Source organism: Oncorhynchus mykiss, chromosome 8 (assembly GCF_057628025.1).
Source record: "Oncorhynchus mykiss isolate SJ-2025 chromosome 8, ASM5762802v1, whole genome shotgun sequence".
In the NCBI taxonomy this organism is placed as follows: Eukaryota; Metazoa; Chordata; class Actinopteri; order Salmoniformes; family Salmonidae; genus Oncorhynchus; species Oncorhynchus mykiss.
Genome location: NC_143029.1, coordinates 39416719 through 39434025, shown reverse-complemented (window position 1 = coordinate 39434025; position 17307 = coordinate 39416719). Strand labels below are relative to the sequence as shown.

At 41.2% G+C, this 17307-nt stretch overlaps 2 protein-coding genes across 2 annotated transcripts in view; both read right to left on the bottom strand.

Moving 5' to 3' along the window:
• Window positions 1–555, bottom strand: part of adgb (androglobin) — a 118349-nt gene extending 117794 nt beyond the window's left edge. Inside the window, exon 1 of the mRNA XM_036985453.2 lies at window positions 261–555. Coding sequence (XP_036841348.2) covers window positions 261–340 — 80 coding nt within the window. The 5' untranslated portion in view covers window positions 341–555. The remainder of the gene's footprint in view (window positions 1–260) is intronic.
• A 5916-nt stretch (window positions 556–6471) lies between these two features.
• LOC110529894 (ras-related protein Rab-32) overlaps window positions 6472–17307 on the bottom strand; it is a 27686-nt gene continuing 16850 nt past the window's right edge. Inside the window, exons 2-3 of the mRNA XM_021612550.3 lie at window positions 15424–15701; window positions 6472–7729 (exon numbers count right to left, since the gene is read on the bottom strand). Of these exons, the coding sequence (XP_021468225.1) occupies window positions 7580–7729; window positions 15424–15701 (428 nt within the window). The 3' untranslated portion in view covers window positions 6472–7579. The remainder of the gene's footprint in view (window positions 7730–15423; window positions 15702–17307) is intronic.

The window sequence follows — 17307 nt, the reverse complement described above, 5'->3', positions numbered from 1 at the left end:
TATTATGATTGATTGACACCTGTCATACCTTACCAACAAGTTCACACATTAGCTAGCTAACGTTGCTGTGTACTTTGCAATTAGCTTGAATAAGCTACGTATGACAGTGATAACAACACATAACATGTAACAACATAGCAAATATAATTTGAAATCAGAGTATTTAAGTGTTGCTTGACATGATAAATAACGAACAGTAGGGCATAGATACTAGAGCAAGCTTGACCATCAAACCAGCTTGACCATCAAACCAATCTTACTCTTTATTTGGTGTCTGTCCTTGTGATGAAGTGACTCGGCTGGAGGACAACTCCTTTTTCTTTGGTGGAGCTTTTGACATTCCGGCTCTGTCGTGGACGTTGGCTCACCTTAACTATTAGCTGAAATAAGTGACAGTGTTAGCTAGCTACATGGCTTGGAAGACCACGTTTGTTTTTGCTGGAAGCTCAGCTGGAGAAAGTTTGATAATGTTGCTAAGCGACAAAGCCCCAGCCGCAGGACATCATGGGAGCCTCCCAGGCCCCTAAACTAGTCGGGTTATCAAAGATACAACCTACTGCTCTCACTGCACCAATGACGTATATATACCACTGTATATTTAAATCATTGCACTGCACCCGTCAAATGAACTGCATCTGTCCTCATTAACATCTTCATTATTACACAATGTAATTTTTTATTTTTTATTCTCTTCTCTTTACCATGGAACTTTACTTACCCGGCAGGCAGGTAGCCGAGTGGTTAGAGCGTTGGGGCCAGTTACCGAAAAGTTGCGAGATCGATCCTCGTCGAGCTGACAAGGTCCTTCTGTCCTTCTGCCGCTGAATAAGGCAGTCAACCCACTGTTCCTAGTTCGTCATTATAAATACGAATTTGTTCTTAACTGACTTGCCTAGTTAAATAAAATAAACAAATGCATACACTGAGGAGAAAACCACAATAAACAAGGTTCAGGATACATTGGAATAATCATATGAATTTGTTTTTCCTTCAATTCTGGATTTGGATCAATTTTATGTATTCCACTTGTGTGTAGGCCTCATCTTATTCTCCATTTACGTTTGGCTTATGCTGACTAAATTAATTGCACTGTTCAAACGAGAAGGACTGTTTCCTAGCTAGGTCTATATCTGGGTATTGTGATTAATGAGATTAATTTGACTGTTGCTATTTCATAAATAAAATGTAACTTTGCTACTCAAATACATCCTACAACATCTATGCATTCAAAATATCCCAACAGCAGGGAATGTAGCCAAATGACTTTTCATTAAGTGAATAACAAGTAAATTTGTATACATTAGGCTGGGAAGTATGTCCCAGGAAATACCACAGTGAAAAAGCTTAAATGCACTACTTTCATTCATCTGCTTACTCTGCCCACATACAGTGCATTCTGAAAGTATTCAGACCCCTTGACTTTTTCCACATTTTGTTAGGTTACAACCTTATTCTAAAATGTATTACATTGTTTTTCCCCCTCATCAACCTGCACACAATACCCCATAATGACAAAGCAAATACAGGTTTTTAGACATTTTTGCAAATGTATTAAAAATAAAATAAAAAACAAATATCACATTTACATAAGTATTCAGACCCTTTACTCAGTACTTTGTTGACGCACCTTTGGCTGCGATTACAGCCTTGAGTCTTCTTTGGTATGCCGCTACACACTCGGGACTTCTGTATTTGGGGAGTTTTTCACATTTTTCTCTGCAGACCCTCTCAAGCTCTGTCAGGTTGGATGGGGAGCGTTGCTGCACAGCTATTTTCAGGTCTCTCCAGAGATGTACGAACGGGTTCATGTCTGGGCTTTGGCTGGGCCACTCCAGGACATTCAGAGACTTATCCCAAAGCCACTCCTGCGTTATGTTGGCTGTGGGCTTAGGGTCATTGTCCTATTCGGAGAGGAACCTTCGCCCCCAGTCTGAGGTCCTGAGCGCTCTGGACCATGTTTTCATTAAGGATCTCTCTGTACTTTGCTCCGCTTATCATTCCCTTGATCCTGACTAGTCCCCCAGTCCCATTCACTGAAAAACATGCCCACATGCTGCCGCCACCATGCTTCCCCGTAGGGATGGTGCCAGGTTTCCTCCAAACATGACGCTTGGCATTCAGGCCAAATAGTTCAATCTTGGTTTCATCAGACCAGAGAATCTTGTTTCACATGGTCTGAGAGTCCTTTAGGTGCCTTTTGGCAAATTCCAAGCGGGCTGTCGAGTGTCTTCCATCTGGCCACCCTACCATAAAGTATTAATTGGTGGAGTGCTGCAGAGATGGTTGTCCTTCTGGAAGGTTCTCACATCTCCACAGAGGAACTCTAGAGCTCTGTCAGAGTAACCAATGGGTTCTTGTTCACCTCCATGACCAAGGCACCTTCTCCCCCGATTGGTCAGTTTGGCCCGATGGCCAGCTCTAGGAAGAGTCTTGGTGGTTCCAAACTTCTTCCATTTAAGAATGGTGGAGGCCATCATCTATGCCTCAACACAATCCTGTCTCAGAGCTCTACGAACAATTCCTTCGACCACATGTCTTGGTTTTTATTCTGACATGCACTGTCAACTGTGGGACCTTATATAGAAAGGTACAAGTTGAAGTTGGACATTTTCATACACTTAGGTTGGAGTCATTAAAACTAGTTTTTCAACCACTACACAAATTTCTTGTTAACAAACTATAGTTTTGGCAAGTCGGTTAGGACATCTAGTTTGTGCATGACACAAGTAATTTTTCCAACAATTGTTTACAGACAGATTATTTCACTTATAATTTACTGTATCACAATTCCAGTGGGTCAGAAGTTCACATACACTAAGTTGACTGTGCTAATAAACAGCTTGGAAATTTCAGAAAATTATGTAATGGCTTTAGAAGATTCTGATAGGCTAATTGACATAATTTGAGTCAATTGGAGGTGTACCTGTGGATGTATTTCAAGGCCTACCACTCAGGAAGGAGACGTGTTCTGTCATAATCCTATAGAAAATATGTGGGCAGAACTGAAAAAGCGTGTGCGAGCAAGGAGGCCTAGAAACCTGACTCTGTTACACCAGCTCTGTCAGGAGGAATGGGCCAAAATTCACCCAACTTATTGAGGGAAGCTTGTGGAAGGCTGCCTGAAACGTTTGACCGAAGTTAAACAATTTAAAGGCAATGCTACCAAATACTAATTGAGTGTATGTAAACATTTGACCCACTGGGAATGTGATGAAAGAAATTAAAGCTGAAATAAATCATTTTCTCTACTATTATTCTGACATTTCACATTCTTAAAATAAAGTGGTGATCCTAACTGACCTAAGACAGGGAATCTTTACTAGGATTTAATGTCAGGAATTGTGAAAAACTGAGTTGAAATGTTTTTGGCTAAGGTGTATGTAAACTTCCGACTTCAATTGTATGTGCCTTTCCAAATCATGCCCAGTCAATTGAATTTACCACAGGTGGACTCCAGTCAAGTTGTAGAAACATCTCAAGGATGGTCAATGGAAACAGGATGCACCTGAGCTCAAATTTTTTAAGTACATTTGTTTTTCTTTAATCCATTTTTAGAATAGGCTGTAAACAACATGTGGAAAAGGTCAACAGGTCTGAATTCTTTCCGAAGGCACTGTCCAAGGATACTATACTAAGCCTACTAATGATAAAGACATGACTTATTATTATAATGATGATCATAATTGTAATTGTAATAATAACAATAAGAAGGAGATCAAGAAAAGGGAGGGTATAAGAGCGAGAGCTGTATGCATGTTATGTGTGACAAGCAGTTGTCACTTGTCGCTTTTACATTACAATATTACTTTGCTGCCTGTTTGGAAAAAAGCTATTGTGTGTAGATTGATGGGGAAAAGTTTTTATTTAGCCCATTTTAGAATAAGGCTGTAACGTAATAAAATGTTGACAAAGTCAAAGGGTCCGAATATATTTAGCCAGGGCGACAAGTAGAACACAAAACAATTTGACATAAACATTTGCGTTGATGAGTTTTATTGACAAGTCACAAAAAATATATATTATAATAATAATTATGCATTGATGAGAATGCTGTAAATACAGGAATTGTTTGCTCAGTGGGAAATGAATATCAAACTAGTGTGTGACAACTGTTGGAGTTTGTCACAGCAACTATGTGAGCTACAGTATTATGAAATATGTCCTGGGATTTCCTATGATCTTCTATGTAGAAGAACCCTTTAACATCTAATGACACTTGCGTAGCTTGTGAGTGTCATAGAGTAAAACATGTGCGTGTTTGTGAGTCTTAGATTTTCATAGCGAGGTCATAATAGTTTGTGGACTTTACAGACGTTTATGTGAGAAGAAAGGTTTTTCGGGATACGCCCTTGTCTAACAAACACTGCTCTACCTCAGTCCCGTTAATCACACATACTAATGTTTGGTATCAGCGGACGCAGAGGAAATAGACAAATCCAATGCAACAGACCAGCACAATGTTTAAAAGAAGTTAAAACATGTCACGGTGGGACTGTAAGAGTTTCAGATTTACTGTTATTACACAAAATCAAGAGACACGGGAGTGTGTTTATTAGTATCAGACTGCTTGGCCTAATGTGGGGGTAGATCAGATGTAATATTGCAGATGGATTGTAGGTTCTATAAATCTCATTGTTTGAATAATTTCTAATCCCCTTTATTTATTTTTTCTCTATACCTTTTCCCGCCTACCATCCCCACCCTAATTGGAGTAAACTAATGGACAACAATGCTTCTACTGCTACTTCCAGCTATTTCACTCACATCTACATTAACTGCAATTAAATAATATTTTCCCAATTTCTTCTTTCTCTAAGTACTGTACTGGATTTTCCCCCAGGGAGACCAATCCACCATTCATTCCCCATAACTCCTACCCTCCGATGACCACACATTAACCCAACTTTCCCAGTATATTGCCATTTTGCTATTTCCTTTTGTAATACATCCCTCAATTTTACTATGATGTCTTACAATGGTCCTGAACCTCCCTATTTGTAACATTTCTACCAATATTGATATACCAATAATGATATTTTTCTATTGATTGATCATGTTTTTTCAGATCCAGTGATCAGATTTTCAGTGTTTTTGCAGGTCCATCCGAACCCTGATATTATGACGTAACAACCATTCCTGGACCTGACTCCAAAAGTGAGCCACCGATGGGCAATACCATAAAACATATTCTATTGAATTTGTTTCCTCGAGTCTGCACAGGGCTGACTGTTCTATTGATTCTGTTTCCTCATGGCAGAGTCTGCACAGGGCTGACTGTTCTATTGATTCTGTTTCCTCGTGGCAGAGTCTGCACAGGGCTGACTGTTTTATTGATTCTGTTTCCTCGTGGCAGAGTCTGCACTGGGCTGTCTGTTCTACTGATTCTATTTCCTTGTGGCAGAGTCTGCACAAGGCTGACTGCTCTATTGATTAGGTTTCCTCATGGCAGAGTCTGCACAGGGCTGACTGCTCTATTGATTCTGTTTCCTCATGGCAGAGTCCGCACTGGGCTGACTGCTCTATTGATTATGCTTCCTCATGGCAGAGTCCGCACTGCTCTATTGATTATGTTTCCTCGTGGCCCCATTATTTTGAGAATTATTTTTGTATCAAATATCTTTCATAATGTAATAACTTAAATTGAAATGAACAGATTGATGTGTCAATTGTTGGTTTATGTCAGTTCATAGAGCTGATGCCAAGATATTGGGCCATCAAAAACTTGTTCCCAACTGACTTGAATTTGATATGGTATTGCCGTCAAACCTTTTGACTTTAAGTGAAACTGATACATTTTTCGATTCATACTAATCATTAAGCCATTTATGATTTTTAATGGGTGGCAGACAGACAAATTATTTAATTACATTCAGCTTCCTTTATAAACATCCACTTTATTTCAGCAGCTTAGTTCTGTTAAACTGGCACCAATGGCTCAAATTGCATAGGCATACTTCCTCTTACTTCAGTCAAAATGAAGTCAGTAGAGACAAAATGAATAGGCAGTAGTAGACATTGCTGCAATAGTCGACATGTGTGTCCTGGAGGCTAGTGTGACGTTGGTTTCTTCTCCGGTAATAATGGGGGCATGGGAGAGCATGAGCTGCAGCAGTGAGCAGAATAGTCTGATGACTATCACACACACAGCCTCCCCTAAGTGGTACAGCATGGTCATGCCTGATACACATCAATAGCCCAAGGAATTATGTGAAACCTTTCATAATGTGAATTCCCATTTCTCTGATCGCATTTTCAGTTTCTCCTCAAATGTTGAGCCTCAGGGATCACCTCCAAGGCACTTAACCCTAATTGCTCCTGTAAATTGCTCTGGATAAGCGCGTCTGCTAAATGACTAAAATCTAAAATGTGACACAAACACACACACACACACACACTCTTTCAATTCCACTCAATACAGACAATTCAAATTGTGTCACTAAATGAAGAATTAAGCCAAGACAACACAAACTATTATCAATTAAAAATGTTTATTATTTTTTGGTTTTTGTAGTAGTTTCAAAGTATATTTTCACACAAACTTAATAGACCCCGCACGGTGTTTAAAAAAATAATGTACACTTGCCTAGGATTCTCAACTGCTTGGGTAGTGGGAGGGTTCCCTCCCCCGCCTGATGTACCTCACCAGGAATTGTACAGTACATGATCAAACACAAATGTAAAAAAAAATACACATCTTAGATGTACTCTTTCTTACTATTACTGAGACATCAAGTCTCTCAGGGATTTCTCTCTGAGTTCCAATGGCACCTTCCTTCTATTTGTTCTTTCTTTCAAGATAAATGTATTTTTTGTTGTTGTCCGTGTGTGACTAGCATTTCCTAGAAGAACACTGGAAGATGTTCCACAGATCATCATGATAAAAACACACATTTATTTATGGTACATCCTTAGTCCCACCTTTGTTCAGGCCTTCAGCAAAAACAATGAAAAAAAAAAAAAAGAGAACTCATGGCACCATTATGAAACAAGAGAGTTGCATGCGTAATGGTCAGTGAGCTAGGGTGTGACGAGACCCACTCCCTGGACAGTAGCCATTCCGCAGGGTCATTGGACAGGGGGCATGGGTCCAGTGTAACGACAGCTTGGGGTGGGATATGGGGTTCAGGGTCACGCCCTTCCTGAACAGCAACCCGGTGTGATCATAGATACAGAAGACGGCGGCTAAGGTTTGGAAGGGTGTTGAGGGGGTCGAGGGTTAATGGACATAGGGGAGGGGTGGGGCTAGGAGACCCAGTCCTTGACCTCTAGGCCCTCTGTGTGAGCTGGCCTGAGGTGCTACCCTGTTGTAATCTCGACCCGGCACAGCCAGACGAGGACTGGCCACCCCTCAGAGCATGGTTCCTCACTAGGTTTCTTTCTAGGTTCATTCCATTCTAGGGCGTTTTTTTCTAGCCAACGCGCTTCTACATCTGCATTGCTTGATGTTTGGGGTTTTAGGCTGGGTTTCTGTATAGCACTTTGTGACATCGACAGATGTAAAAAGGGCTTTATAAATACAATTGATTGATTGATTCAGTGGGAGGAGGTTGAAAGGTAGATGCAGTAGGAGTCCTCAGAGCTAGCAGCAGCCTGGCTTGCTCTCAGCAGCCACCGTCTCCTGGTCGAGCTTGATGGGGTCCCCGTTGCTCTCCTCGTATGGCAGGCCCTTGTCGTTCAGCAGGATGTTCTCCACCAGGAACCGAGCTGCCTCGTCCACGTTGATGTTGTCCTGGGAAAGGTGAAACAACAACACGCTTAAGGTTTAAGGTCACATCAATTCAATATGAATACAGTTGCTGAGGATATTGGTTTAGGCAGTTAACTAATGAGGAGCAACATTGGTGAAACAGTCTATAAAAAAAGATAACCCACTGGTATTTCATCCACCTATCTCTTCTATGCAAGCACCAGAGGTTGTGTTATCCTCAGTTGTCACCTCAAGAGGACCTTTCCTATAGCCATGGCCCGTGACTAGGCATCCAACATTAGCAGTCTGGCTAATATTATTTCATGACTCTGCTACATCTCTTTAGACTACTTCATATAGGCAGCTGAGTGGCATCAGAGAGCGGGCCTTGAAAACAGCAGCCATCCCTCATTTTGTCATTTCGCACCTCAGCAGCCAAGTGCAGCACAGCACAAAGCTGTCATCCCTCGTTTTGGAGGGGTTATGAATATTAATGCGTCTTCTCCAGGCCTCGACTGCTGCTAAGACATTCACAAAGTGACACTTCAGAGAAACGGCCAGGGCACCTTGGGAGCAGTGAAACTCAGGGTGAGTGTACGACTGGACAACACAAGTGTATCAAAGCTGCGTCAAACAGGAATGAAGGGTCAAATATGATGGAGCATGGCATCAAACACAAAGTCCAATTATGAATGCAGATGAGATTTCAACTAAAATACTATTTGAGTTGAAACTGCTCTTTGTGTTGTGATGGGAGGTCATTACTTCCACAGCAAACAGCTGTAGGCTACATCAGACTTCTGGCATGGGAGGAATCTGGTGTGTGAACAAATAAGGAAATCTAAATCCAATTGAAGTCCAATCCAAATCAGCAGACACAGTGTTTCTCTCAAGGAATGGATAGGCCTACATACACAGTGTACAAAACATTATGAACACCTGCTCTTACCAGGTGAAAGCCATCATCCCTTAATGAAATCACTTTTTAAATCAACTTCAAAATCAGTGTTGATGAATGGAAGGAGACAGGTTAAAGAAGGATTTTTAAGTCTTGATACAATTGAGAGTGGCATTCATAGTGTGAACGGGCAAGACAAAATATTTAAGTGCCTTTGAATGGGGTATGGTAGTAGGCGCCAGGCACAACGGTTTGTGTTAAGAACTGCAACGTTGCTGGGTTTTTTACACAACAGTTTCCCGTGTCTATCAAGAATGGTCCACCACCCATAGGACATCCTCTAGACACAACTGTGGGAAACATTGGAGTCAACATGGCCCAGCGTCCATGTGGAACGCTTTCAATACCTTTTAGAGTCCATGCCCTGGTGAAATGAGGCTGTTCTGAGGGCAAAAGGGGGGTTACAACTTAATATTAGGAAGGTGTTGTTAATGTTTTATGCACACCCTTAACATATGGATTCCCATTCCACCCAACGGAATGATGCAGGGTTTCTATTGCGCTCGCAGAGCTGTCCAACGGTCGATATTGAAAGTGACCTGTGACCTCTAGGGACTGTAGCCCGAGGTGTGCTTCTGAATGCTTGGCCACCCTTCAACATGGTGACGGCCCCTAACCACACACACACCTCACGTGAGACCACATTTAGCATGGGTGTTTAGCAGTACAGCACTATGTCAATGAGTCAACTAGATAAAACGGGGCGGCAGGGTAGCCTAGTGGTTAGAGCGTTGGACTAGTAACCGGAAGGTTGCAAGTTCAAACCCCCGAGCTGACAAGGTGCAAATCTGTCGTTCTGCCCCTGAACAGGCAGTTAACCCACTGAACAGGCCGTCATTGAAAATAAGAATTTGTTCTTAACTGACTTGCCTGGTTAAATAAAGGTAAAAAAAAATAAAAAAAATTTAAAAAAAAAACCTGGATGGCTAATGTAGCCAATGCATTACTGAGCATCAAGTGAAGGGTGAGTATCTTGGGCGTGTGTCTATGAATGTGGGGTGGTATATTTTGTCTTGGGTCTATTTTTCCTGGTTGCTACATCTGCTGTGTAGCTGGTCGGTTCCCGAGAGCCAATCTGTTTTTTAATTATTCCTCAGTAAATCTGAAAAATTAGGCCGGGTGAAAAAAAATTCTAAATGTGTTTTATGAGTAGTGCATGACCCTAGGGTGGAAACACATACATTCTAAGGAATTGCAATTAGTATTTCATCATTCTGATGGTTTTATACTGTTCAAATCTACCTAAAATAAAATAAAAATGCATTTTCATTCATTTCCTGCGGCACGATATGGGCAAACAATCTAAGCCTTGTTTTTAACCAAACGTTGCAATTGCGATTTCACGATTTAGAGCACAACACTTCGGTGAACTGTTGGAATCATGGAAATAATAATTATTCTAATTCTATAGTTAGAATATTATAGTGGGCACTTTCAATACAGTGTTGCTTGACATGACAATGAATGAAAATGCCAGGGAGGAGTTGTGACAGGGTAGGAACCAAAGTGTTGATAAGTGTTTCCTAGGGGATCCTATAATCTTTGGATACATTGAACGTTTTCTCTCAGCTACTTCATGTAGCTAACATATTCTTGCTTTGATTTACAAGATACTGTTACACAAACATGCTGATTTCGGTCTATACCATCACTGGTATTATCAGGATGTATAGCTCATTACGTTTTCTCTGACTCAGTACATTTATTAGCTAGCTAATGATTACCGGCTAACAATTTGCAGCTAACGGAATTTAGGCCCAACTTAATAAGAAATTACAAACTAGCGGTTGTATGTAAGAAACTAATAGTGTAATTATAGAACACTAGTGGATTTATATTAAGAGGCAAAGTGAAAAAAGCATCATTGTCATCAACATTGTTGCATGTGCTGCATTCCCCATGCATGCAGATTGAACGCAAGTGCACTCTTGGTAGGGGGCAGGGCTAGCTCTGTGTGGAAAGTGGCATGAGAGAGAGATGACTCAAGTAAACTATTAAAATGGACATTACACATGGCATCTCACATTTAACAAACCAAACATTAAAATACTGTTATATATATATATATATATATATATATATAGGTCATGTAAAAGCCCAAACCGGTCCGTGCATCAATATCGGTAGATCGTAAAATACAGTATACTGCCCAGCCCTAGTGGTTCAGCACAAATTAAAACAGACATGTCTATAAAACACACGTGTCGTACTTGCGCGCGCACACACACACACACACACACAACTCCATGCCAACCATCTGAGTTACAGCCTCTAATGGAGTCATTCATCTCAGGAACATGTGCTGGTGCATGCTGGGTACTGGCACACCTTCTGTCACTCACATGAACTCACACACACACATACGTATGCACAGCTGCAAATGATGACAGAAAAGGGAATTCAGCAGCAGGGACATTTTGCATTTCACGAAGCCTGAGATTCCCTGGAGGCTCATGTTTGCCATTCTGTTCAACTGTTAGAAGTGCTCACTGCATACAATCCCAAGAATAACACACACAAGCACCTCAAGGCTCTAAACAGACATATATAAAGTATTTCTCACAATGTAGGTTATGAGGTTATCCTAGAAGAAATAACACAGGAAATCCCATGTAGCTCAGTTGGTAGAGCATGGTCCTTGCAACGTGGGTTTGATTGTGGGTTTGATTCCCAAGGGGGACCAGTATGAAAATGTATGCACTCAAGTCGCTCTGGAAAAGAGTGTCTGCTTAAATCACAAAAATGTCAAATGAAATCAAGTTTTCAAAGCAGGGAACCTTCTACAGTACCTCAATATGTGACCGTCAAGGTGTTGCAACTATATGGGTTGTGCCCCATGATTCAGCACACGATAGCCTACTGTGTAATGAATGTATATGTATGAGGGTGGATTAGCCCTTGATTCTGCAAGGAGGAATTCACTCCTTTAGCAGAGAAGGTAAAAAAATAACTGCCATGCTTTGGTTTCTAGTGGCACACTTCAATCAAAGGACATGTCTAAGCACCAACAGGTCTAACAGCGCAGGATTAGAGCTGGGAAACGCTGTGGGCGTCATAACCTCAAAGCTGATCGGGACACCGAGTGTGTGGGGTTCTAAAGGGTATCCCTGTGAGCTTTCCATGGGCTGGGGAACGGGGATGTCACTGAGATGTGGGTGAGTGTGCCATTATCCAACCAAAACTCTCAACTGTTTAAACACAACCTGCCCAAACACATTGAGTGAATGGTGCTAGTGTGTGGACAAGAGAGAGCTAACTGTAATTTCCGCAGGGACTAGAGGTGGCATCAGAATTGCGGTGACAAGCAGAACTGAGGCACACACACACACAGTCGCCAGCTTCATGACAACAGGGCCCCATTGACCTAATTTTCACATAGATCGGGAGCAATTTCCACACACACAATACTCACACAGTGTGTGTTTGTGCATACTAGGACTTTCCCAGACTAAAAAATAAATAAATTGGTCGACCGAGATTCATCCTGTTCTTTTGACCAATCGACCAAATGTTTAAACTTATTTTTCCATATATAGACAGATACACCCTATGTGTTTGAAAAAATCAACTACATATGCACTGAGCTTGTCTGATTCTTTATGCACACTGTTTGATTAAATAATTAAGACACACAAATGACTCATTGGTAACAGCACGATGGTCACACAGTGAGTGCATGTGTGACTGGTGCATGTTGTCTCGCTCTCCTCCCAACTGCAGCCTGAAAGCACCACAGCAAGTGCTTATTAAATAAGTGTACCAGAGAGTCTGTTCTAATGAAGAAAAAAATAATATATATACACAGTTGAAGTCGGAAGTTTACATACACCCTAGCCAAATACAGTTGAAGCCGGAAGTTTAGTTTACATGCACTTAGGTTGGAGTCATTAACATTGTTTTTCAAACACTCCCCAAATTTCTTGTTAACAAGCTATAGTTTTGGAAAGTCAGTTAGGATATCTACTGTGTTCATGACAAGTACTTTTCCAACAATTGTTTACAGACAGATTATTTCAGTTATAATTCACTGTATCACAATTCCAGTGGGTCAGAAGTTTACATACACTAAGTTGACTGTGCCTTTAAACAGCTTGGAATATCCCAGAAAATTATGTCATGGCTTTAGAAGCCTCTGTAGGCTAACTGACATCATTTGAGTCAGATATAGGTGTACCTGTGGATGTACTTCAAGACCTACCTTCAAACTCAGTGCCTCTTTGCTTGACATCATGGGAAAATCGAAGACCTCGGGAAAAAAAAGTCTGGTTCATCCTTGGGAGCAATTTCCAAACGCTGAAGGTACCACGTTCATCTGTACAAACAATAGTACGGAAGTACAAACACCATGGGATCACGCAGATGTCATACAGCAAAGTACCTTGTGAAGATGCTGGAGGAAACAGGTACAAAAGTATCTATATCCACAGTAAAACGAGTCCTATATCGACATAACCTGAAAGGCCGTTCAGCAAGGAAGAAGCCACTGCTCCAAAACCGACACAAAAAAGCTAGACTACGGTTTGCAACTGCACATGGGGACAAATATCATACTTTTTGGAGAAATGTCCTCTGGTCTGATGAAACAAAAATAGAACTGTTTGGCCATAATGACCATTGTTATGTTTGGAGGAAAAAGGGGGAGGCTTGCAAGCCGAAGAACCCTATCCCAACCGTGAAGCACGAGGGTGGCAGCATCATGTTGTGGGGGTGCTTTGCTGCAGGAGAGACTGGTGCACTTCACAAAATAGATGGCATCATGAGGAAGTACAATTATGTGGAGATGTTGCTTCAATATCTCAAGACATCAGTTAAAGCTTTGTCGCAAATGGGTCTTCCAAATGGACAACGACCCCAAGCATATTTCCAAAGTTGTGGCAAAATGGCTTAAGGACAACAAAGTAAAGGTATTGGAGTGGCCATCACAAAGCCCTGACCTCAATCCCATAGAAAATCTGTGGGCAGAACTGAAAAAGTGTGTGCGAGGAAGGAGGCCTACAAACCTGACTCAGTTACACCAGCTCTGTCAGGAGGAATGGGCCAAAATTCACCCAACTTATTGTGGGAAGCTTGTGGAAGGCTACCCGAAATGTTTGACCCAAGTTAAACAATTTAAAGGCAATGCTACCAAATACTAATTGAGTGTATGTAAACTTCTGACCCACTGGGAATGTGATGAAAGTAATAAAATATGAAATAAATCATTCTCTCTACTATTATTCTGACATTTCACATTCTTAAAATAAAGTGGTGATCCTAACTGACAAGACAGGGATTTTTTACTAGGATTAAATGGAATTGTGAAAAACTGAGTTGAAATGTATTTGGCTAAGGTGAATGTAAACTTCCGACTTCAACTGTATATATGGATGACTTATAAAGCCAGGGCCATTTAATAGTTGGGCTATTGATTATAGACGTAATTAAGATGGGGTCGACCAACAGCCTATCGACCCAACAATCGATCAGTCCACTAATATGGGGTAAACTCTAGTGCATACTTATTGTAATACATATTCCTGTGGTGTCTCCACCCGTCTCTCTACGAAACATAACTACCACTTAAACGAGACCCAGTGCCGCAGGAGGTAAGGGTGATGTAGCACCCCCTGAAAAATATATATATTTTGTATTATTATTCTGATTTTGAAAAAAAAAAAAAAAAAAACAGAAGTAGTGCACTGGGCCTTTAATAGTCCGGTATAAATGGAGCACGGGCAGCACGGGCAAATCCACCCCCCTTTGAAAAAATGTGAATATTCGCAGCACCCCACCTCCAAACTACTCCCCGCAGCTATGATCCCTAATATTATAAATGTCATTCTGAATTTCTCACTAAAGACCTCACCGAACAAACTCCAATAAAAGCTCAAAACTGTTCAACAAAAGAGCCTGTAAACAAAGCAGAGCATTTTCAGATGAGGATAAGCATTCAATTCAAGGCATTTAACAGATCTTGGAATGGAAATGAAGACCGCAGCCGTTATCGTTGTGATTGTGACCCTGGCTGGAATTGCTTGACGAGCATGCCTCTCTCTGACCTAACTAATAGTGCTCCGAGTGACACAGAGGGATATGCTTGTGTTTTCCCACTCTGCTCTTTGTAAACAACACAGCACGAATAATTCGATTTCACAGCACGAGGAGCACTGCTAACTAAAGTTCTGATTTAACTCCCCCAAGTCAGGCCTTTACACTTTTATTACATTACCTGTTCATGCTATTTCTGCCCTCGTTTTGATTTCCATTCATTAAATCTATTAATCTGTTTGACGTGGAGCAACAACAAAAAAAACGACTAGAAAAACAGAATGTAACGTCTGTGTGTGAAACGTGATTTAAAGAAAATCGGCAAGCCGCAGTGAATCAACCATGCAACTAGACCTGAAAGCACCGGTTTACCCTTAATACGCTGAGCTATGTCAGCCATCTTAAACACGTGGCATAAAATGGGCAATGTCGTGCTACTTCTGAGCTGATCTGAGTAAGAGTCAAATGTTTGTCATTGTTTGTTGACAATTGTGTTTTATTTATTATTTACCGAAAAGCAACCTGTAAAACATTAGGAAACAACTTTACAAACAAAAACCTACATTTACCTTCAGTTCAAGCTGAATACAAAAGCCTAATGCACACACTAACTATACTATTATCTGTAGTGTGGTTGTAGCTAATGCTTTATGATTAGGGGAGAGTGAATAGCAAAACAGCAACAAGCTGTTATAGTCTTATGGTGTAGGCCTAGTGTGTGTATGTGTGTGTGTGTCTGTCTCTCTCTCACCATGGCCGAGGTCTCGAACCAGCCCAGGAAGCCAGTCTCTTTACAGAAGTTGTCCATGAGGGAAGTGTTTTTGGAGCTCTCTTTCTTCTGGTCACACTTATTGGCAAGCAGCACCGAGGGTATAGGGCTCCCATTGGCCAGTTTCACCTTGCTGTCCAAGTCGTGCTTCCATTTGGACACTGCCTCGAAAGTGGAGCCCCTCGTCACGTCAAACACCACGAATGCCCCCACCGCCTCCTTGTAGTACACCCGCGTCATGTTCCCGAATCGCTCCTGGCCTGAATGGGGGACATGAAAGGAATGTGATCAGTAACTCAATGGTACAGTACACAATGCAACCTTGTAGGTCTAGTAGTATTTATGGAGTTAATAAACAGAAGGCTGTTGGTTGAAATGCTCAATGAGTGACACAATTTAGTTATTCAGCTACTGCCCCAAAATAACACATCAGCCAGGGTCCAAGGAAAAACAACACATCTTGATGTACAAAACATTGAAGTAGGCCTATAGGAGAGGGGTGACAGCAAGTAAGCCTAGTGTTAGTGTTGCTAATGAGACATCAAAGCAGGGCCTGTTCCTTCCGTACTCACACAGGCAAACCTGTGAGAGGATATTCCACTGGTCCTATAAGCCAGGGCAGTGAACACACCGCAACAAAGACCACCTCTGATATTACTCCACTAAATATCTCACCAGACTCACATTAAAAGGTGCCAGTTTGGGGAGAATTAGCCCCGTTTACCAATAATGATTTAGACATGGATATCAAACTGAGTGAGGGTTCTCAACAGTGTTTCACAAAGGCATAAGTCGCTCAGTCAAAGAGAAGTTTTAGTCTTAATGCATCATTTAGAGTGTAAGAGTGGTATTTTCCCCTTCGTTGTGGTTCCACTTCCCCACCAAATATGATGAAAACGAATCTTGACCCACTTTTTCCTCACTCTAATCCAAGAAGACAAGCCTAGAAAGATATCTGCCTCCTCGATAATGAACCCATTCTCTCTAGAAATCTCGAGTAGTGCTTTGAAGTCAAAGCAAGGGGAATTACCACTGGGATCTGGGGTGCCAGTATCAACTAAAAATGTTGTTACCAAATCGATAACGGAATCCCCCATCCCAAAAACGGAATTTCGGCAATTGAATTGTCTAGAACGGGAAATTATAGTCGTCACAAACCACAGTTGGGTTCACAAGTTTGGACAGCGCAGTACAGCACAGTAGAGTAAAGCACGGAAAAGTAGAGTATAGTTCATTACAGTACAAAAACAGAGTAAACGTAGAGTTCAGTACATAGTAGAGGACACTAGAGTTGAGTACAATGTCCTTTGATGCCCAAACTTCTGAAACATAGAACTCTATGCTAGGTTCCGATTTGGTCTGGTCCCAAAAAATTTGGTCTTGTTTGGGGTCAGAGCTCATTAGAATAATAGCCCGTGATTAGAATAATAGAATAATACCCAAAGATGCAAAGGAGGATATTGTACATTTATACCTTTGTGTACCTATTTAGGTTACATCACCATGAAGAGAATGACATTCATATTATTTTCTGTGTAGGACAGATCAGGGACCATGATGAAATTCCGTTACCGCGATTCCGTTACCGGGTGTAAATCCACTCACTTACTGTAGTTCAATAACCAAAAGAGATGATTTCAAAGTCGATGTGTCATAGCTGAGCCCTCATTCTTTCTGCATACATCGTGGGAGTTTTTGGAAAACGAGACAAAATGAGGGAGATGTTACCAAAACTCTATTACCAAACTCAGCATTCTAATAGATGTGTTTTTGTAAAATGTTCTGTGTAAATTGTTGTTAAGTCCTTGTGCATAGAGTTGTACGGTTTGTTAAACATTGAAATCAACGGTTTTCATTTACAACTGC